General features: G+C 37.3%; 1 protein-coding gene across 4 annotated transcripts; it reads left to right on the forward strand.

Moving 5' to 3' along the window:
* The first annotated feature begins 1,282 nt into the window (after window positions 1-1,282).
* Window positions 1,283-23,350, forward strand: MORF4L1 (mortality factor 4 like 1). Of its 4 annotated transcripts, none has more exons than XM_059912300.1 (13): window positions 1,283-1,383; window positions 5,813-5,859; window positions 7,572-7,639; window positions 10,578-10,694; window positions 12,228-12,314; window positions 13,124-13,204; window positions 16,127-16,152; window positions 16,615-16,721; window positions 17,741-17,842; window positions 19,005-19,093; window positions 20,642-20,814; window positions 21,096-21,180; window positions 22,592-23,350. In XM_059912300.1, the coding sequence occupies exons 1-13, from the start codon at window positions 1,344-1,346 to the stop codon at window positions 22,674-22,676; spliced, it is 1,107 nt and encodes a 368-aa protein (XP_059768283.1). In that variant the 5' UTR covers window positions 1,283-1,343; the 3' UTR covers window positions 22,677-23,350. The 4 variants fall into 4 exon arrangements, with proteins under 4 accessions (XP_059768283.1, XP_059768284.1, XP_059768285.1 ...); XM_059912301.1 differs by having other exon boundaries at window positions 16,633-16,721; XM_059912302.1 differs by lacking the exon at window positions 10,578-10,694.

The following is a 23,350-nucleotide window of genomic DNA, read 5'->3' on the forward strand; positions in this document are numbered from 1 at the left end:
ATTCTAAGAAGTGGAACAGACCAGATGCTGTGCAGACAAGTGGAGTGATGGTTCTTTGTGGGTTTCTGTGGTCAAAGAAGGGCTTGTGTTCAGGCAAGACTGAAGGAGAAACTGGAGTCAGATAAATGGAGAGGGGTCTGGAATTCATGGGGTGCATAGCATGCTCAGGGGAGGGTTTAGAAAAGGCGTGCAGACAAGCACAAAGCCTGGAGGACGCTGGGGGACTGTTTGTGGAAGGACTTCAAATGCCAAGCTAAGGACTTCGGGATCGATCATCCTTAACGTTTGCTGAGCGCCATTTCACTGTTCAGCGGCGCACTAAGCCTTTCCATGCAAGTCTCACAGTAAACCGATGGAAAGGTGGTCTTATTCTCCCCATTTTGCAGGTGAGCAAACTACAGACTTTTTGAACAGGGGAAACGACACGAGGAAATTCGTTTAAACCGTGTGTGTACTCAATAACAGTTCAAAGACATCAGGTGACCAAAAAGTGCACACATAGGGCAGGTGCAGAACCCCAGCGTGGGTATTACTTGGTATTATCCACGGTGGCCTCTTTGGGCGGCGGGCAGAAGTCCATCACCCAAAAAGCCAGAGCTCGCCCCCCCAGCCTGACTAGTGTCTCCCTCTCCGTCCTCATTTCCGCAGGACCCAGGCTGGAGAAGGGGAGGAGCAGGACCCGACAGATGGCCGTCAGTCCCACCAAATAAACTGTCAGTGAGCTTGCTAAACAACGAAACTTCTAGACGCAGACTCCACTGCCTACCCCCCTTCTGGCCAGATTGCTGGCCGTGAAACTTTTCTAGGCGGAAACTACTCGAGATGCTACTGAAAGTAGGCTTCAGGAAGCAGCCTTTTCTCTCAGGCCATTTCAAAGCCCACATCATTGTGGCCCTGTACTGCCCGTGGGCCTCCGCAACTGGGCCTCTCCCATTCTTAAGGTGAGGCACTGCCTTCCCTCGCCCTCGCTCCAACAAACAAGCAAAATCAAATCCAGGCTTTAAAAACCCCAGGCGGTCCCGGGGTGGGGGATGGGAAGAGGCCGCCGCCCCTCCCCCACACCGCGGCGCCTTAAGCGCCCGGGAACTACCAATCCCGGCGTGCCCCGGGAGCGGGGCGGGCGCAGGGGCGCGTGCGCGGAGAGCAGCCGTTGGCTGGAGCGGCGGCTGCGCGGGTCGCGATGCTGTGAGGTCTGTGGCAGCTGGCAAATCGGGCCCAGGATGTAGAGTTGGCGGTGGCTGACGGTGCGTCTGACGCGCAGTTGGGTGGGGTAGAGAGTAGGGGGCGGTAGTCGGGGGTGGTGGGAGAAGGAGGAGGCGGCGGCAGCGGCGAATTACTTATAAATGGCGCCGAAGCAGGACCCGAAGCCTAAATTCCAGGAGGGTGAGTTTGAGTTCCTGGGGAGAAGGCATCTATCGGCGCAGGAGAGGGAGGCGGGCTCGGGGTGGTTGAGGTTTGGGGGTCGGGGGTGGCAAGGGCTGCGCCCGGAGGAGGCGGCGGACAGGGCTTTGTGCGGGGAAAGCGCATTGCGGCGGGTTATTTCGGTGCGTCATGAGGCGAAAATACCTTGTGAAGCGAAAGCGTTAGGCAGGCGTTAGAGTGGCAGAGGGAGCCGTTGCCGCGTGGCAAAGCCTTAGCGCAGTGTTTGTTCCGAGGAAGAGGGCGCGGAGAAAGTAGCCTATTGTAGGGAGGCGACGGGCGCGCCATGGTGGCCGTTAGGGGAAGTGATGTGGCGTGGGGGAGGGGAGGCAGCGGCGGCGGTTTCGGGCGCCGGCGCGGAGCACCCCGGCCGCGTGGGCGGCCAACGCCTGGCGCTCTGGGGCGGCCTCGAGCCCGTAGGTGGTCGCGCTCGGTGGAGCCGCCGGGCTGCGGCTGGGGGGAGGGGGCGGTGGGCTTCGCGTCTCGGGGCGGGAGAACTGCGTTGTAAAATGGCTGCTGCAAGATGGCCGCGCCATCATGGCCGCCGGCGCCTGGGTTCCCGGCTCCCGGCCGCCGACGCCGCTTTAGGGCAGAAACAGCGCCCCCTTCTTCGCCCGCTGCCGCGCGGGAACCGGTTCCCCGACGCTTACCCCAGGGAGGTGGGTGGGAACTGGAGAGAAAAAGCGCGAGCGTCTGGGTCGGCTTTGTGTTGCCGGCAGGCGTCTCTTTGCTTACCGAAAAGCCGAGTGCCAAGATCCTATGGGGATGTGACTGCGCTCTTGCTGTGCGGTTGCTTGTAAAACAATAAATAAAAGCTACCTGAACGCGGTATTATGTTTTCACTTATAAGTCCCATTGCCTTGCTGTTACCTTTTAAGTACAGCAGTTGTTTGAGTAATTGCAGCAATATTTGATTAACTGATTTTAAAGTTGAGTTTTTATTGTCTTTGATCGATATGTCTTGGCCGACGGTAGAACCTGATTTCCAGTGGAAGACAGCTCTTTAATTTTCACAATTAACGTATCTAATAATTTATATTAAAGTGGAGGTTTAGGAGTAAACTAAAATGGAAGTAAAATTCTGTGAGGCAAGCAAGAACACTTTAAAATTCCCTTTCATTATTATGGATGTGTTAGTTACCGTAGATGTCGAGACGTCTGCAAAAAATTGTTGTAGCGATTTTCAAACTTTAATGCGCGTTAGTCATTTACACAAAACCCAAGTATATTGTAACTATGGAATGTTTAAGACGTTTCCAAGCGTGTTTCTGCTATAACTGACTCTTAATACCTGCTTTCTCTCACGCTGAGAAGCTGTGTGACTACCTTCTATGGATTGCCTTTTTTTTTTTTAACCAGATATTTTGGAGCAGGGATTCTTAATCTAGGGTCAGTGTTTATAATTCAGAAGATCCGTGAACTTGGACGGGAAAAAGTTTTGGTTTCTGTTGTCTAACTAAAATTTAGTATTTTTCAGTTGTGAATGTTAGGACTCCTCCCCCACAAAACAAGCAAAGCAAACAAAGAAACAAAAAACCACAGTAGTATTAGCTGTATGTTTTCATGTCCCAGCATTACAGTGGTGGGAGATACATTGAGATGTAATGTATGCTCGTCATTATTTCAGAGTTGTGGTAGTTATTGGATCAGTGGCTAAATGTTTATATCCATTAAGGAGCTCGTATAAAACCATAGAACGTGATATTTTAAATGTTTTGGTAGCTATTTCAATACAGTTGGTTTCTTTTGTAATACTGTTTTACGTGTTTGTAGAAAAATTCTGGGAATAGGCCCAAAGGCTTAACCAGACTGTGAAGGGTCCATGGCACAAAAAATTAATCCCCACTGTAGGATATCAAAGGAAGATCACCCAAGTGTGGGACAGTTAAGGTTGGCTTTCTGGAGGAAGTGCTTTAGTTCTAAACTAGAGGGATGGTAAGAGTGATAACAGCGAAGGAGAATCCATGTGCTGCTATAGTGGTGAATTAGAGAAGAGTATGAACCAGTGTATCTGTAAGGTTTTGAAAGCTACCCAAGAGTCTCTGCACTTACCATTACCATCACTTTCCAGACATGTTTTCTACTCTTGTGTGAAAGTTGTAACCATCTTTAAGAAATTATAATTATTTATAAGACATTTTCAGAGAATATTTTATAAGGAAAAACGAATATTCTGTTGGAACTCACAGAATTATATTAAAACACTGCAGAAGAATTGAGCTTCTGTAATGGTGGAAATATGAATGATCAGAAACAGTTTTTTTTCTAAATGGTTCTTTTAAATTTGAAAGTTTTTATTTAATAATGGTGCAACATGTTATAAGCAGTTTTTAAGCACAGTGACTGTTTTTGCACTCAACTTGGTCTTCCACTTGAAATGTTAAAGCATAAGGTAAAGAAAGCTATTGGGCAACTAGCCCATTGTCAGGGGGAGGACTCTTGGCTTGTTAGGAGACTGACTGATGCTGGAATTTGAGTAATGTTCCCAGTAAGCAAACCAGTGGGAGGATGGGGAATTGGAATCTCATCACCCTTGGAATTTGAGAGCATTGGGCAAGATTACCTTTGTAGTTTGATACCAGAAAGGATTAAGAGTGAAGAAAGATTTTTAAAAAATATCTGAGACTGTGGTTTGCTCCTTCCCCAATTAACAGTCTTTCCACTTCCATGAAAAAAATAGGCATTTGTTATCCTGGGTCATGCTCTTCAACTTACTGTGTATTTTTTCAACAGGATATTTAGGGCCAGGTAGCTAGAATGGAGGTCAAAGGGTCTTAGTCTCAGTGCAGTTGTCTTTGGAGGCAGCAGCCAAAAGGAGGGAGAGGGGAGTGAGGCCATTTTCAGGGTGCCTTTAAAGAGTACCTGGAGAGTCAAATTTAGGTACACAGGTCTGATCTTTGGTGCTGCTGTTTAGGCCCTATATCTTATCTATATCCCCATGGTCTCGTTCTTGTCCACAGTATTCAGCAGTGGCTCCAGCCTAGCTTTCTCTTGCGATCCAGACATGTACTCAACTGCTTACTAGATGGCTCCAGTTTGGATGTCATGTAGCCACTGTAACTTATTCCAAAATTGATCAGAAACCCCTCCCTCCATTTCTTTTTCTCATTAATGCTCCCACCATGCTGGAAGTCAGTTTAAAGTGTTTCTACTTTGGCTTAGCTGTCCTCCTCACTGCTTTTGATTCATACCTATTTCTGTTCTTATCCCTGACAGTTGGGAGAAGTCTGTTTGGTCTCCTTGTTTCTAGTCTCCACTTTTTCTGCATAGGCCTAGTAGCCTCAGGCAGTGGTTCCTCAGAGTGGACCACTGCACAGAATTTGTCATGTTTCTTCTATGCTTTGGTACCATTTGCTTTCCTCAGCATGGGCCCTTCCCTGTGACCTTCCCAAGTAGCTCATCAGTCACTCTTCTTACTGCTTATGAAGATAGTTAAAATAGGAAACCCAGTAAATTGTGCAAAACTTTGGTTACATGTCAGTGTCACCTATACTGCCCTGTAGTCTCTTCAGAAATGAGCTAGTAGGCTATTTTAATTTAATTTTAGAGTTGAAAGAGCTGACTGTGTTGGTACTTTTGTTACCTCTGGGCCTGTTGAAACCAAGTGGACCAAAAATAATGTGAGACGTCTATTTTTTATACAATCGAATGATATTTTAAGGTACTGCCAGGAATTGCCTGCTTGATTTGTCTGATGAGCAGGGGTGTCTTCAGATCTTATTCCAGTCCCTAACATTTTATTTAGTCTTGCAAGTCTTAATGGTAGATTCAACAGAGAGTGTAAGTTCGAAAGGTTAGAATTGTCTGGGTTTTTTTCTTTTTTTTTTTTTTTTTTTTTCCCATTGAAGCAGCCCAACACCCAGAACATCATTGAACACACTGAAGGCATGAACATAGTGGGACCTCTTTTTTTAAAAAAACACCTGTATCTGATGCACATTGAAATTTTTATGTAGTGTTTTTCTTAGTTTAATCAGTTTAAGACGGTTGGAAGCAGAGAAGGAATAGGTAGAGCATAAGGTCCTAAACTTAAAGTGTCTTTAAATCCCACATGTATCAGTACATTGAAAAATAAACCAATTCTGCCAGTAGATAACTACAGTAGATTTAATTTGTTTAGCAGGTGATAGATGATTTGATGATTTTAATAGATTGATATCCTGATTGCTTTTTGTTTACATCAGATGCTAAGGTGTTTTTGTTGTATTGAAGTTTGATCTGAAGCGTTGATGGATACATTGCCTTACCCACTTGCCTACTTTTTTGAGGAATACTATGGTACAAGTGTGATGGCTCTCCATCACAACCAGATGTGCATATTCTTATATATGAAGAGAAATCACAACTAACCCAGTACTTTTTTTGTGTGTGTGTGTGTTTTTTACTTTTACAGGTGAGAGAGTGCTGTGCTTCCATGGGCCTCTTCTTTATGAAGCAAAGGTATTAAACTTGTTTTCTCTTGAAAAGTTGGCTGAAATTACTGGTTGGATAATATCAGTTTTCAATGGTTGGTAGCTTTAGTGAGAGCTACCTTTTTCATAGATTTTCATAGATTCATAGTTCCTCATCTTCTCTTTATGGGTGACTTACTGCTTTCTTAGTAGGTCTTACAAAGCATTGCTGTCTTGCCATTCATCTTACTGAGCTGCTAAAGGTCCAGTAGTTGGAAAGAGCATTTGAGGGGAAAGATAGAAAATTGACTATTAATGGGAGCAAAATAGCATTTTGTAGTTAATGACTTGTGAGAAAATACTGGCAAAGTTAACTTACTTTGCAAATATAATGTGCTGAGTGAGCACTGAGTAGTTACGTTAAAGGTAAAAACTAACATTTAAAATGAGTACATTTAACTTACTTGTTGGATTGTTTGGCAAAGTTTGAATTGGGGGGGGGGGTTCCCTTTCCCTTTTCTCTGTATCAGTGTTGTGCTCAGGTAATAACTGATTTTTCCATTTAGCCAAAGATAAGTGGGATGATGCATTACGAAGTCAAAGGTGTTCTTAGTATTTTGTTTCTGGTAACTTTTAGCACAAATATTTAAGATGTGTCAACTTCTTTTACAGTGGTAGTTTTTTAAAAAAATGAACAGTATGCTGAGCAGTATAATATTTAGTTAAAGGTAATTTCTACGTATGTTCTTGGTAAATAGTTTATGTCTCTGAAAATAAGACTGTAAAGTGTCAGTGTGACTAACCATTTTCACTACTTTTTACTTATTTTGAATACATAGTGGATGTATGTTTTTAAAGTTCTAAAATGGCTGAAACTGGATTCATGGAGATGATCAAGAACTTTTTGTGTGTGTACGTATATCTTAATGGCTTAATACTGCTGCAGCTTATAGTATATTTTAAGTCCTGTTTGTCATTTATATCCTTGAATGTTATTTTTGTTGTATCAATTTCTGGCAAACTACTGGACTGGCAGATTTTTCTGCTCTGGCAGCAGAAACACTCCAGTGAACAATTTTAAATGGTGATTGAAATAGCTTAAACTATTGTGGTTCTCTTGATTTGCATCTGATAAAAACTTAAATCCAGACAGTCCTCACTTTTTCATAGTTAATGACTTCCCCTAATGATTCAATCCAATTTGTTTGGCTGCTTTTAAGAAGAACACAAGATGTTTTTCATCTGTCACCTTGCTAGTTGCTGATAATCTGCAGCAGAACAGCTATTGCCTTGTGTAAGCTAATGAAATTTTTTAATGATTCAAATTATTCAAAATTATTTTAAATTTTTTTAAAAGAGTTTAATTCTTGAGCTGAATTTATTTTTGAAATGTAGCTTTTGGCTAGTTGGACTTTGAGAAAACACAAATACAGTTTTCATTAGCTGTTCTTGGATAGCTTATCTAGCCCATTGATTTAAGGTTTTAGGGGGACCTTTTGTGCTTATGGTTCTTCAGATTTGTTGGACTGACTCCAACAAATTTTATGACTCTTTGGCAGTTTTATAACTCTGAATACCTAAGTAGTCTGAAGGCTTAAATAATGTTCTTTTAAAGAGTTGCATCTTATTATGTTCATTTTGGCCACCAGAGAGTTTAAGTGTAGAGTTTGTCTTCGAAAGATTGGATACTTGAAAATTATCCAGGTAGTCTTTTTTATTTCCTTCAGTATTTCTAAGTGAACTTTTTCTTTTTTATTTCAGTGTGTAAAGGTTGCCATAAAGGATAAACAAGTGAAATACTTTATACATTACAGTGGTTGGAATAAAAAGTGAGTATTAGATCTTTAAAAGCCATGTTTTGTTATAATTAACAAGGTAGCTTTGTGTCGTAGACCGATACAAGCATATGCTTCTTAATTCTTGCAGTTTTAATGTAAATACATGTTGAGGCAGAGGTGAACCATTTGTAGTGTGATGAAAATAGAATAGAAATTAGGGTATACAGCCTTTTTTTTTTTTTTTGCTGCACTGCGCAGCATGTGGGATCTTAGCTTAGTTCCCTGACCAGGGATCAAACCCACGCCGCCTGCACTGGAAGCTTGGAGTCTTAACCACTGGACCGCCAGGGAAGTCCCCTACAGCCATTTTATTTTACATTCTTTGGAGTATTTCTGTGTTCCGGTATAATGTCTAATAATAATTAGTCAGCCCAGCTATTTTCTGGTTTTGGTACATTTTAGGACAGCTTGAGTTTTTTGCCTTAACACAAACTTAGTGACTACATATGGTATTTCAAGCAGTTATACTCAAAGCTAGTTGGCTTTTTCTACCTAGAAAAGGGGGTGGGGGGAAGAAAAAGATTGCCTGATTTGGAAGTATTAACCAGCTCATGTTTTGAACTTCGGAAGCATAATTAAATGCTAACAAAGTGAATTCATGTGGTTCACTTTTTAGCATATGACTTAACAGAGGTACAGAAATTTAGTTACAGAACCTAATTTTGCACCCCAAAGAGTTAAACTTTTTTTTCTTTTTTAGAAGTGATATTGATGTTGCTGGGAGTGGACAGTGGTTATAGATTGAACACATTCTAGAATGTTTAGCCATTGGAGCTCTTTGTCAGTGATGGGTCTTTCTTCTTGGGGCCCATAAATATCACATTTGATAATTTAATTCATTTTTGGTGCTTGTAATTGAATAGCCTATAATTTTTACTATGAGAGGATTTTAATTTTACTAATGGTGTTTTGTTCTTCAAAAATAGTACTGCCAGAAAGTGTAGTTCTTGAGGAGTTGTTTTCTAGCAGATTTTAAAGCTTTGTGTCACCTTAGCCATACTCTGGTAGCTGGCTCTCCAAGTGAGCACTGCCATCTGATTTGATGAATACTCTTGCTTTGGAAGGAGCTTTTCTCCTTGACATTTACTGACCCTGTGACTTTGGTCTTCTTTCATACAGTCCCATAGCCAGGTGACCAACCCAGTTAGTTTTATTTATTAGAAAATTTTATCACAAAATGGTTTTAGCTAAGAAGAAATACCAGACCCTTACTTTTTCTTCCATCAGTATGATTGTAGAAAGGTGGAGATGTAAAATGTGTAAAAGCGCATTCAACAAATGATTTTTTCCCAGTTAATGATAATTAAAATATTTATAATAATGATATGTTGGTAATACAGTAACTCAGAGTGACCCTATGGGCTTTTAATCCTTTGGTCTTAATAGAAGTAAGCGTCTATGATCTTAAATGGGATGTCAGGTTTAATGCTAAATTGAGTCTAATATCCAGGAGAGTTTATCTTCTGGATCCCAGTGTAGTTTATGGCTTTTTCTTCCCTGTTAAAAAAATGAAGTGTTTAAAACTGTATGTCAGCCTTTTATTAGACTTAATATGTTATATATCAATATTCTGTTAACATCAGGTAAAGTTGAGAGTATATCAAGATATAAAGAGAATCTCAGTTCACTATAGGAAATAGAATATCTTATTTACGCATATCATGTATGGGAAGTCTATCCAGGAAATTAAAGAAAAGCAAATAGCAAATTCATGGAATAGGTCTGACCCCATCCCCGTGCACACTTTAAGTGTTTTAGGATTTCATCTTAATAGCAGTGAAGACCACTTTTGTGCTTAATTCTTTCATGTATAATATTTTCTGTAAAATTACATGCACGTATGTACAGTGTGAAGACTGGGTTTTAAGTGGCATTTGTAGCTTATAAGAAATTGTGGAAATACATAAAATGCTTGCATTTTCTGATAGTATTGCTTGAAAATAAACCTTTGTTTCCTTTGTTATGTTATCTAGTAACACAAATAAATGATAGGGTACATAGTTTTTTTGGTTTTTTGTTTGTCTCATTTTATATATTACTCCTTGTAAAAAGAATTAAGGAAAAAAATAGCACTAAATATTGGAGATCTTTATATCTTTGTAGACGTATTGAGGAATATTAACAAGGATGTGTTTTTTGTAGTTGTTCTGGTATATAGATAAATATACAGAATTTTGAAATTTTTTATCTTTAATAAGTATTTAGAGAAGCCTTTAAATCCATACAGAAAGGAGGAGGAGTTGCTCAAATACCCAGCAAGTATGTTATGTTTTTATTTAGTGCTGTGTAAGTAGTGCCATGGATCATTGTGACTTTGGGAATTAATGACAAGCTACCTTTAGAAAATTCTGAAATTCTTTTATGCTTGAGCTATATGTAAAAATTTCTGGATATTTGGCCTTCAGTTACTACCCTAGTAGTGGTGTTCTTCAGAGCAGAAGATGTCATTTCATTTTCCTGTGGTTCAGCAAGGGTTTTCAACTCCTGACATGTGAAGGAAACTCAAGAATTGGTTTTTAGATCAAGGTCCTTATTTAGATGCATTTTATATCTATCGGAAGGAATTTGCAAGGTTCTAAAATGGAACTTTGTGGTAAATAAAAATTTGCTAGCTCCCTTTAATTTAGAGAGAATTGGAACAGATATAAGAATAAGATCCTCATTTTGAGTACAGTTTATAGGATACTGTACTTTCAGAAAAGCATACAACGAAAGCCCAGTCTCCAAACTGGAATTTTCTTAAACGTCAGTAAATGTATACTTTTTCAAAAGCACAATAGATAGTAAGATATTTCTAAATTTTCAAAAACCTTATCGGAATTTGTTGACACAGACATTTAAGTATTATATTTGTAAATAAATCTTAAAGCTTAAGCTAAATTCTACACCTAGTTACTGAGATTACTTTGTACTATGCTGTCTGTATCAGAAGTGCTGTGAGGCCCAGGCGCTCTGAAAAAACTTTGAAGACACGTGAGGATATTGTAGCACTTTTTCCTGTTCCTGAAGGAGCTCCCTCAGTACACCACCCCCTCCTGACCTCTAGGTAAATGCATGTTTTAAAGTTTTCTCTAGGAGATCATGTTGAGGGTTGCTTTTTATTTTTTATTCTTCTTTTGGCTGTTTTACATAAGAGGTCAAAGGTGGGAAATTATTAAGTAAAAGACTTTGAGGATACATCTCTTTGTGTCACGAAAGGAGCTCCATCAGCAGGAGGAAAAAATTTGCACAAAAAGTTCAGCATTTCCCTAAGAAATACCTTATCTTTGTTTTCCCTTTTGGAAAAAAAGCCACATCAGAAATCCTGTTCTGAACGACAAGGTCCTACTATAGCACAGGGAACTATATTCAGTGTCCTATGATAAACTATAATGGAAAAGAATATGAAAGGAATGTAAATATATGTATTATTGAATCACTTTGCTGTATAGTAGAAATTAACACAACATTGTAAATCAACTATACATCAATAAAATAAAATTTTTAAAAAAGATCTTGTTTTGAAGGAGCTTTTCTAAGTGCCAGAAGGCCTTAGCAACTGATATTTTAAGAGAGTGGTTGGTTCTGTCTTTTGATGTTTAGAACACCAAGAATGGTTTTGCCTCGAAAGTTGGTGTATTCGTTTGTGAGTGAGTGATAACCATTGTAACACTTCAATTTACAGTCTTAGTTGAGCTGATCTAGATGGTATTCCATATTGTAGACCTCCTAATATGTTTCTGACAGACCTTGAGTGTTTATTTTTTTGGTCAAACTCTCAAGTGTTTTATATGTATTATTTAATTCTCATAACAATCCTATGAGATAGGTACTATTATCCTCATTTTACAGGTGAAACTAAGGCACAGAGAGTTCTGTAATTCTGTATCACAGGTAACCAGCCAGTTAGTTTTAGCTCTTTAAGAAGTCAGCTTCTTATGGATTCCTGTGCTTCATTTTTTTTTGGAATTAAAGTTCTTTTAGGTACCTTTATTCTGTAAGGATAGTTGCTTAGGGGCTCTTATGTTAAATGCCATGCTTTTATGCCATTTTAAAAAACAAATTGAATAATCTGTTTTTGGACTCGCAGTTTAGATTTGGAATGTTGCTTCTGAGAATATGTTTATTGCCTTTTTAAAAAAATCTTTCATTTATTTATTCTTTGGCTGCACTGGGTCTTAGTTGCGGCACATGGGCTCTTTCATTGTGGCATGCGGGCTTCTCTAGTTGTGCGTGGGCTCTGTAGTTGCAGCATGTGGGCTCTCTAGTTGTGGCGCACGGCTCAGTGGTTCTGGTGTGCAGACTTAGTTGCCTTGTGGCATGTGGGATCTTAGTTCCCTGACCAGGGATAGAACCTGCATCCCCTCCATTGGAAGGTGGGTTCTTAACTACTGGACCACCAGAGAAGTCCCTTTACTGCCTTTTTACAGAACAGATTTTCACTTTAGTTGAGAATGAATTTGTAATGCCAGTTCGTGAAATTAGTCCAGAGAAGTCCAGAGTCTTGCCTCTTGTATTTCTAAAAAAAGATAATTGGAGGACAGAGTCTGAGTAATAACGAAATAGTTTTGAATGATATTTTAATTTTTCTCTTTTTCAGTTGGGATGAATGGGTTCCAGAAAGCAGAGTACTCAAATATGTGGACACCAATTTGCAGAAACAACGAGAACTTCAAAAAGCCAATCAGTAAGTTTGTTTTGCAACATGAATATGAGGAGAAATGCCTGTAAGTTAATTTTTAGGAATGAAATCCACAATGGAAATCATGTTGGCTGCCTGCCTTTAAAATGATCCTTGGGACCTGTCAGCTGCTGTGATATGACTCTGACTTCAAGTGATCAGAAAAGCCTTTCCTGGGGAAAGGAAGTAGCATACATGTCATTTCTGGAGTCTGTCCTTAGAGGTAGGTAGAAAACAGAGCAGGATGTTGTTGGAAATTTCTGAAGTTGCAAACTCATTGTTATGGTCTTATCTCCTGGGCTGTTTGGAAGGTACACTTGGTGGGGGAGGAATAAGAAAGGGGGGGCGGTCCCCATTGTTATTCACCTCTGAAAGCACATTGAGAAAAGGAACCCTGAAAGACTGTGTGGTCTATCGGGTAATTGTTTTGTTTTAATTTCAAAACTGAAATATTAAGAAAATGGAAATGATAAAATGGGATCAGATTAAAAAACATTGGGATTGGTGAATTTCAAAACAAATGGAATTTTCAGTTATAGGAGAATCTATTGTCACTTTTTACTACATTTATTTTAATTTTCGTAAGTATAGAAGAGTCGAATCTTAGGGCTTTTTACTGTTCTTCCTTTCTTGAATTGATTTTTGTAAATACATTATCTCTCTGTTGAACTTGTTAAATAAAAACTTTGTACCACAATATGTATAGGCTCAGGACTTCAATTTGAATATAAATTTCAAAATGGAATCAAGTGATTAATTTATTTTTCCACGTAAATACTCATTTTAAGATGATATTATTGAAATTATTTTTGAAGGGAGCAGTATGCAGAGGGGAAGATGAGAGGGGCTGCCCCCGGAAAGAAGACTTCTGGTCTGCAACAGAAAAATGTTGAAGTGTAAGAAGCTCTGTCTTTGTTTTAATTTTACATGCTGTTTGTGAAACTCAAACTTGACACACATTGTCTTCTGTTAGGATTTATTGAAAATGAAAACTGGAACATTGTTGTGATTGGAAAAATGCCAGTGAGAACCCCCTTGGTGTTGGGTTGCTGAAAATACCTGTTAATTACATACTGATTCCTTAATTACATACTGAGTCCTTAGCAGTTTTTCTCCCCCCACCTTTCCTTTATTTAGTAAAGGGATATTTCCTTTATGTAGTAAAATATACATAACATGAAAATTTACCACTTAACTCTTTTAAGTGTACAATTGGGTGACATTAAGTACATTCACAACCCTCCTTCTTCTTTTAAAAATTATTTATTTATTTATTTACTTACTTATTTACTTACCGCACCAGGCGGCATGTGGGATCTTAGTTCCCTAACCAGGGATGAAACCTACTCCCCCTGCAGTGGAAGTGTGAAGTTTTAACAGCTGGACCACCAGGGAAGTCCCTTACAGTGCTTCTTTTAAGTTGTATTAAATATGTATACATGTAATGTGTTTTCTTTTACAAGTATAGTGTTGAATTATCAGGACACAAATTTTGAGATTTGGGGGACAGATTGGCCTTTTCAGTAGTGCTAAATATGTGTATTAGTTTTAATTCCCCTTTTGAAACCCATGGTAACTGTGTGAGATGTTAAGGTTTCAAATCATCCCCCCTCCTCTCAACCCCCAAGAAAAAACCATTCCTTGTTAACTCTTAAGATTTAGAACATCTTGGTAATAAGCCTATGTGTGCAAGTCATATGCATACACACATTGGTGTAATAAGTTTATGTACCTGAAATCCAGTGTGGGAATGGTAGCTTAATAAAAGAACATAAAGAATCATACTTTTTATTAAAAGATCATTTTTTCTTGCCACTTGAATATTTTAAGAACAGATAGGTTTAATGAGTGGTCCGTCACGTGCTTCTTTTCAAAGGATCAAAAGTAACGTGCTGTAAAATATGATTTATTTAAGAGAAGTATGTTTTTCCTTGAGATTATATTCTGTTGCTTTTAGACCTAACTAGTCTGACTTTACTACCTAAAAATTAGGTGATAAGTAATGAAGGTAACGATGCATTTTGAAATGTTTGGGGTTTTAACCTTTTTGGGTGAGTCTTTCTTTTTCTCAAGGAGTCTTCCTTTTAATGGGAACCTGACACTTTGATAAGATTGTAATCTGAGTATTTAGGAAGGCATCATGTAATTTTAAGTATTGCTTTGCCCTGGTAGAATAGAAGATCTATTTTAAAATAAAAATACTGAGTAATTTAACCTGGAGATTTATTTTTTTTTCTTTCATTTTGATTTGAGGTTTTGATACAATTTTTAATATTTAATGTTTAGTTTTATACCTTACACCATTTTTAGTGTTTGGTAATTGTTCTGTAGCTTTCTCTGAATATACATAAACATGTATGCATCTGGTTGGAAAATACGAGAACCAGATTTACCTTTACTTTGTTGACATCTAGGTCCTTAAGGTTGGGCGTTTATTCTTTATAAACTAATAGTGAATATATGTGAATTTTGTTAGTGCTTTGGCTTCCAAGCATACTTTGGTTGTTTGTTATTTAGTGGAATGACTTTTCTCAAGAATGACTTTGGGCTTCAGTTATTCTTTCAAATACATTGACTCTAACAGTTCATATTTCGATTATAACATTTAGTCCTGAGGCTTAGAAATAGGAAGTCAGACAACACCAGCAGTTTATTTATTGTATGAAATCCGTTGCGTACTTGGAGAAAGTAGCTTGCATGTTTAATTAATACAAGCAAGAAGGTTGAAGCAGGAGTCTTTACCACTGGTATTCATTGAAGTGTAGTTTATAGATCTTTAGAGTTGAGATCAGTTGTCAGTATTTTTTCTTTAATTCTTTGGTATAGACTGGGTAAGAAAGGAGTGTAAGGGCTCTTGGCTTCTCTTGGTCCGCCCATGTTCTTGACATGTAAAAGTTCATGGTTTAATCTGACTCAGAAATACTGTCCAACAAATATTAGTGTTACAGAAGTTAACCTTAGAGAAGGAGGGAAAAACCTGTAATTTCAGATGGCCAGATTTTTGTGTTTATAACCAACATAAGTTAATTTTGAGTCATCAGATGAACCCCAAGCTCTAAATTAAATGAATACAGGTAGTTAACATTTGTATTAAAGCTGTAGAAAAGTAAAAATATTCAGGTGTTCTGTTATGGTCCCTCCAGGCATAATCTATAATCATGGGCTTTGTAAACTGTTTTCCTTGTATTCCAGAAATAATTATGTATAAAATCGAAGTTAGTAATTTACTCTTTGTTAGTGTGTATATAAATGAACATGAGTTAAGTTGCTATTAGAGGTGATAACCAAGACATTAGCTTTGTTCTACGAATGGGAGAACAGTGTGTGTGGTGTTGTAGTGGAGGGAATATAGTTCAGAGACGAAATAAAGTGAAAGAATTTGGACCAGTGAGAGTGGAGTAATGGATTGGTCTGAAACATACAAATCTAAAATCAAATTATGCTGGTACTAAAGTAATTGGGAGAAAATGTTTTAACCTTTGGAGCTTTTTTTTGTGTTTGTGGAACTAATAATATTCTCACGAGGTGTATTTTTATCACTTAACATGCTATAAACTTACAAACGAATAATATAACCCTGGAAGGAAGTCTCCTGATGTGGTTTTGGTTTGGTTTTCTAGTATGTGGATTTAGCCAACTATCAGTAAAAGTCCTAGTGTCTGAGTAGTGAATGAGAATATGTACGAAATAAGGTCACGGCCTGATCTTAGCAAACAAGGCAGTATTTCTCTATGAACTTAACCTGGTAGGAATTTAAACAGAGGCAGTTTTACTAGCAATAATTATTTATCTTTTTTCTTTTTCTTCCCTCCTTTCAGGAAAACAAAAAAGAACAAACAGAAAAGTAAGAATATTAACTTTGTTTAAATTATTTTGTCTTTTATAACATTTACATTTTGAATTCACTGTTAAATTTTTAAAGTTATGAAGTTTTAGAGTAAGCTTATGTTGATGGTCTCAAATATGAATCACAGCAATGTTAGAGTTAGGTACATAGTAGTAGAGAACTCATACTCTTTCTACCATGGAGAAGCCTGTAAGCGTTTATTATTTTCATGTTACTTAATGACTGATCCTGAGACAATAACATTTTAAAAATAAATGTAAGATGGTAATATTACTAAATGTCGCTTTGTACTAGATGTTTGGTAGAACTGTTTATAAAAGTTATATTTTTGGTAGGAATATGATTCTTTAATGTAGATTTAAGTAAAATCAATGTAATGGAAAAGTCAAAAGAGGGTATGTCATGAAACTAGTTTCCTTAACAGTTTCTCATTTATTAAGCTAAAAATACCCCTTCCTGGCCCCCAAATTTTTACAGCACCTGGAAATGGAGATGGTGGCAGTACAAGTGAGACACCTCAGCCTCCTCGCAAGAAAAGGGCCCGCGTAGATCCTACTGTTGAAAATGTGAGTTTTTCCTTAAGTTTATGAATATATAGCATGTTAGAATTTTTAATCTTGTCATTTTACAACACAGTAAAAGTCATAGAACTTTTGAGTGTCTCAAAAGCATTGCTATAACATGGTTAACTACTGAAGTGAAAATACTCCCCTTTTTTGGATAAAAAGGATATATTTGTATACATCTTTATTTCACTTGTAGCACTAGATATGTTCTTGCTAGATTTTACCCCCAGCTCATCATCAGATGTTCATTGTAAAGCTCTGTGTTCATGTACAACACTAAATATTTCTTTGGTATTAGACTGAATAGACTTAGCTAGGTCACATTAAATGGTTTAGTGTGTCCCAAGATGATTTAGTAAACCCACAAAAAATGCCAAGAAAGCCTATCAGTTCCACATGTATGTGTGGGTACAATAGTTTAGGATTCTTACATAAGTGAATAAAATGTCTTATTTCTAATTTATTATATTTATAATTTCCAAAGTTATGAATTTGAAAATAAGCGTTTTAAAATTTTAACCAATGTCGTTTACATTTCTGAAGCTGAGGTTAAAACAGTGGTATGTTCTAAAAATTAAGTATTTTTAGGCAGTTATTGAAGACACATTAGAAGATAGTACATTTAATTTTCTGTATTAAACTTTAAGATAGTCGTGTTTGGGCTAGTCTTTGGAGGTATGACTATTCAAAATCAATAAATTTGAAAATACTAAGTTAAAATGCATTAAGTTGGAGTGGTCATTTATAGAGGAAAAGGAAATTTGCTAAAGAATATTTGCTTTCACATGAAAAGATATTGAATGGACTATCAAGATAAGATTCTTTTTTCCCAGGAGTTAGCTATATGATCTTTCCATTTATCAGTTTTGAAATGACAATTCCAGCAGTCCATTTGAGTAAATCATTAATTTATACCCAGAGGCTCTAAAGTTTCAGAAAAGCCTTTAGAAAACACTTTTGGAGCTGTTACGCAGCAAGAAAGGACAGATGTTTAATACTCTTGCTTTTTTTCTGTTTAGGAGGAAACATTCATGAACAGAGTTGAAGTTAAAGTAAAGATTCCTGAAGAACTAAAACCATGGCTTGTTGATGACTGGGACTTAATTACCCGGCAAAAACAGGTAACTTGAAAGCTACACAGATTGTAATCTATATGATATGTTCTTGCTAGTGTAAAAAAATTTTTTCTAAAGAAAAGGTTGTAGACTTGAATATTGAAAGTATGACTGATGAGTATTTTAATTCAGGGACTGAATAATTTGATCATCAGAAAGGACTTAGGAATAAAACGAAGTACATATATAAAAGTCCATGAGTTTATAATGAATTTTTTTTAAAGGTCAAGATAACTCATTGTTGGCGGTTGCTAGGGCAGGAACACATTATTCTGAAAATCCATAAAAACAAGCATGTATTTCCTGTCTTACTATCATTGAAAATGGGATAGTGTCTCATATGTGGCTGCTAATGGAATGTAATAGGAAGCACACAATACTGCCTGCAAGGTATTTGTGACCTCTAAAAAGAACGTGAATCTGACAAGATCCTAGGTCTAATTACTTGTGTACAGGAGATAGGGACATTATGAGGTATGTATGTAACATCACAAGGGTAGTCATCAAAGTCCAGAATGAGGCACTCTACAGGACAAAAGAACCAATTTCTAAAATAGCACAAGCAGGGGTAGGGGAGAAGTGGGGACTGTGTGAGGATTATGAAACTTCATAGACATCAGTCATATACTGTACAGTATGTGGACTTCGTTTGATTCTTGATTTGCCTCTGGACCTAAACTGCTAGGTTTAGCTTAGTTCTACCACTTACTGAGTTGGGGCAAGTTACCCAGCCTTTCTGTGTTTTAGTGTTTACATTTAGTGGAATAATGGGTCCCAACCTCATAGTATTGATGTGAGGATGAAGAGAATATTCAGGTAAGTGCTTCAGACAGGGTCTGGCACGTAATACTATACAACACATGATGACTTGATAATATCACAGAGGTAAATTTATGTGCAAGTGTATTCCATATATAGTAATAGTGTAATGTGTGCAATAGATTGAGTCTTCAGAGCTGTGCTGTCCAGTATGGCAACCACTAGCCACTTTTGGCTATTGAAATTAAATAAAATTAAATTTTTAGTTAGTCACATTAGCCATGCTTTAAGTGCCCTTTTCTATTTTGTAATACTATTAGGTCATCTTTTATTGTGTTAAAGCTTTTCTAGTATACTTTTCCTTTGAAAAAGAGGATATTAGTATTCAAGTGTATTTTTGTTTTCATAGCTCTTTTATCTTCCTGCCAAGAAGAATGTGGATTCCATTCTAGAGGATTATGCAAATTACAAGAAATCTCGAGGAAACACAGATAATAAGTAAGAATATACATATCTTTGAAGTATACCCAAAGACACTTCAAACATTATTTCTAAATAAATTATCTGAAACGTGTACTTTAAAACAATACCATCGGGCTTCCCTGGTGGCGCAGTGGTTAAGAATACGCCTGCCAATGCAGGGGACACGGGTTTGATCCCTGGTCTGCGAAGATCCCACATGCCACGGAGCAGCTAAGCCCGTGTACCACAACTACTGAGCCTGCGCTCTAGAGCCCATGAGCCACAACTACTGAAGCCTGTGCGCCTAGAGCCCTGTGCTCCGCAACAAGAGAAGCCACCGCAATGAGAAGTCCGCACACCACAACGAAGGGTAGGCCCTGCTCGCCTCAACTAGAGAAAGCCCGCACGCAGCAACGAAGACACGACGCAGCCAAAAATAAAAAATAGAATAAATAAATTAAAAAAAAAATAACATCAGAAACTAGTAAAATAGAATTTCATTGTTTTAGGGGGTTTGGCTGGCAAATTTTTTTTTTTTCTTTTTTGAATCTTATTTTTTATACAGCAGGTTCTTACTAGTTATCTATTTTATACATACTAGTGTATATATGTCAATTGCAATCTCCCAATTCATCCCACCCCTGCCACTTCCCCCTCCTTGGTATCCATACGTTTGTTCTCTACATATGTGTCTCTGTTTCCGCCCTGCAAACCGGTTCATCTGTACCGTCTTTCTAGGTTCCACATACATGCGTTAATATATAACATTTGTTTTTCTCTTTCTGACTGACTTCACTCTGTATGACAGTCTCTAGATCCATCCACGTCTCTACAAATGACCCAATTTCGTTCCTTTTTATGGCTGAGTAATATTCCATTGTATATATGTACCATGTCCTCTATCCATTTGTCTGTTGATGAGGCATTTAGGTTGCTTCCATGACCTGGCTATTGTAAATAGTGCTGCAATGAACATTGGGGTCCATGTGTCTTTGAATTATGGTTTTCTCTGGGTATATGCCCAGGAGTGGGATTGCTGGATCATATGGTAGTTCTATTTTTAGTTTAGTTTTTTAAGGAACCTCCATGCCATACTGTTCTCCATAGTGGCTGTATCAATTTACATTCCCACCAACAGTGCAAGAGGGTTCCCTTTTCTCCACACCCTCTCCAGCATTTGTTGTTTGTAGATTTTCTGATGATGCCCATTCTAACTGGTGTGAGGTGATAACCTCACTGTAGTTTGGTAAACATTTTCTTAAAGGGCCAGATAAGTAAATGTTGCAGGTAAAATCGAAGCCACATGTAAGTACCTATATAACCATTTAAAATACAACTATCCGAAGATGTGAAAACCATCCCTAGCCTGAGGGCTATAGTTTGCTCACCACTGGTCTGTTTTTGGAATTGATTTCTTGCCTTCTTATTAATTAAATCTCTGTTTTAAACATCTGTTCAGTAGAGGCTCAGGGTCATTAATTTAACCTTTTAATTCGTTACCCTTATGTTGGTTGACTTAATCTTCATCTCTCAATTCCTTTCAGTGACCTACTTTGAAGGTAAATATTTTTATTCATTTATCAGGGAGTATGCTGTTAATGAAGTTGTGGCAGGGATCAAGGAATACTTCAATGTAATGTTGGGCACTCAGCTGCTCTACAAATTTGAGAGACCACAGTATGCTGAAATCCTCGCAGATCACCCAGATGCGCCCATGTCCCAGGTGTATGGAGCGCCACATCTACTGAGATTATTTGGTAATACTGCCATTTAGAAAACAATTTTCCTTTTTTTCCTTTGAGCCTTTAATGTTTTTGTCTTTCCTAATTTATATCAAGGGGTAACATAAAATAACATTCAAAAATAATGATTTAATTCCAATTTGAACTTTTATTTAATATAGTAAAATCCAAAGTCAGTTTCTAAAATCATATACTTTAAAGGAATCAGTGATTGTTGCGTTTGCTCATGTAATTAAAATACATGCTTATAGTGCTACCTTGGATGTAACTTTGACTAAATTCTTTTGTTTAAATAGTACGTATTGGAGCAATGTTGGCCTATACACCTCTGGATGAGAAGAGCCTTGCTTTATTACTGAATTATCTTCATGATTTCCTAAAGTAAGTCTAAAAATTAATGCTTGAAATTAAAAACATGAATTAGTCTAGTGTACTGAAAATTACTCTGTGATAGATTAACACTATATAGATATTATTATAAAACTAAAGTAAACAGAACAATGTGTGGTATTGGTACAAGAGTAGATACATTGTTAATGGAACAAGTTAAGTGCAAATGTAAGCTCTTAAAGATGAAGGGAATATATGTTACACATACATGTTAAAGGGCTGGTATCTTTAACACCAGAGTTCTTAATATGAAAAAGATGAACAAACCAGTGAAAAGTAGACATTGGATATTCACAGAAATGTCAGTAAAAAGGCCATTAAAATATGTTTAACATAATTAAAATACCTCTTGTCGATTGGCTTATATTTTTGGAGAAATGGAGGAAAGGGCAATCCTGGTTTTTACAGCTTTTTGGAGGGCATTTTGGCAATGCATATAAAATTTTTTAATGTGCTTTTACCCTTTGACCAGACAGTTATGCTTCTGGGAACTTATCCTGTAGAAATACTTGAATGCACAAAGATTTCCAAGCATGTTTATTGCATTAAAAAAAATGGTGAAGAATTTTAAACTGTTATTAATAGATGAGGTGGGTCTAAATATACGAATCAAGAAAGATGTCCATGTTGTGTCAGTTTAAAAAAAATAAATTGCAGTAGAGTATGGTATGATTCCTCTTGTTTGTAGAAACACTTTCAATCTTTGGAATAGATTTGGAAAAATAAGGATCATACTTAACAGTGAGTTGTTTCTTGGGCATAGTTTTGGGAGAGAAGGAGTTTTCCTTTGCTACTTTATATAGTTCTGTGTTTGAATTTTCTTAAAATGGCACCGTGTATTTTATAATAATTTTAAAACCAACGTGAACCTGGGAATCTTATCAGCTTTATAGTCTTTGCTTTACCAATGATGAATTAACATCCTTTCTCTACCCCCACTTCTTTATGAAATGAAAGTGCTCTACTACTTGACATTTCAGGTCCCTTTGATTTTTATGTGGTTAATTCCAAGTTTAAACTTGAGAATTACTGGTCAATTTCTGAATCTATATTTAATATGATGGATTTCAGAGAGCTAAAGAAAACACCTAGATGTTATTCTTTTAGGCTAACAACACCTGTTTCTTAAAGGTAGTCCAAGTGCTCAGGTTGGTATTCTGGTGACTCCTGTTCTTCGCTTATTTGAAATAAGGGGAGTAACTCTGGACTTTCATCCTTTTTTGTGTTGTTGTCTGGTATATAACCCTGTTTACCTGAGTTATAATTACATAGTTTTACTGTGAGGTTGTGATTATTTTAGTATATTTTAAAGTGCTTTGTGTGGCTTCTGTATATAATTGAGAAGAGATTAGTATCAAAATATGATTCTTTTTCATGCTTGTAATGAATATTTCATTTTTAGATACCTGGCAAAGAACTCTGCAACTTTGTTTAGTGCCAGCGATTATGAAGTGGCTCCTCCTGAGTACCATCGGAAAGCTGTGTGAGGCGCTTATACTCACTCTTGTTTGGATCTCTGTAAACACATTTTTGTTTCTTAGTCCTTCTCTTGTACAAATGATGTACTTTGGAAATGTTAGTGTATAACAGAAGTGATGTTTGTTTTCTGTTTGATTTTAAACAGAAAATAAAAGGGGTTACAGCTCCTTTTTTCTTTTTTTTTTTTTTTTTTTTTTTTTTTCATTTCAAAGTTGCTACCAGTGTATTCAATGATGGACAACAGAGAGACGTACTGTAGAGTGTTTTATTGCTTAGTTGACAAAGCTGCTTTTGAATGCTGGTGGTTCTATTCCTTTGACACTACGCACTTTTATAATATGTGTTAATGCTATATGACAAAATGCTCTGATTCCTAGTGCCAAAGGTTCAATTCCGTGTGTATAACTGAACACACTCGTCCATTTGTGCTCCCCCCTTTTTTTTATGGTGCTTACAGTAAAGAGCCCATCCTTTGCAAGTCATCCATGTTGTTCCTTAGGCATTTTATCTTTGCTCAGATTGTCAAAGAATGGTGGCTTGTTTCATGGTTTTTGTATTTGTGTCTAATGCACGTTTTAACATGATAGACGCAATGCATTGTGTAGCTACAGTTTTCTGGAAAAGTCAATCTTTTAGAAATTGTTTTTCAGATCTTCAATAAATTTTTTCTTTAAATTTCAAG

This window comes from Balaenoptera ricei, chromosome 2, assembly GCF_028023285.1.
Source record: "Balaenoptera ricei isolate mBalRic1 chromosome 2, mBalRic1.hap2, whole genome shotgun sequence".
NCBI classification, from domain to species: Eukaryota; Metazoa; Chordata; class Mammalia; order Artiodactyla; family Balaenopteridae; genus Balaenoptera; species Balaenoptera ricei.

Excerpts from the sequence above, each read along its gene's own strand:
- MORF4L1 (XM_059912300.1), top strand. The coding sequence starts at position 1,344 with ATGGCGCCGAAGCAGGACCCGAAGCCTAAATTCCAGGAGG. Across the intron at positions 20,815-21,095 it reads ACATCTACTGAGATTATTTG|TACGTATTGGAGCAATGTTG; the intron begins GTAATACTGCCA and ends TTGTTTAAATAG. Across the intron at positions 21,181-22,591 it reads TATCTTCATGATTTCCTAAA|ATACCTGGCAAAGAACTCTG; the intron begins GTAAGTCTAAAA and ends TTTCATTTTTAG.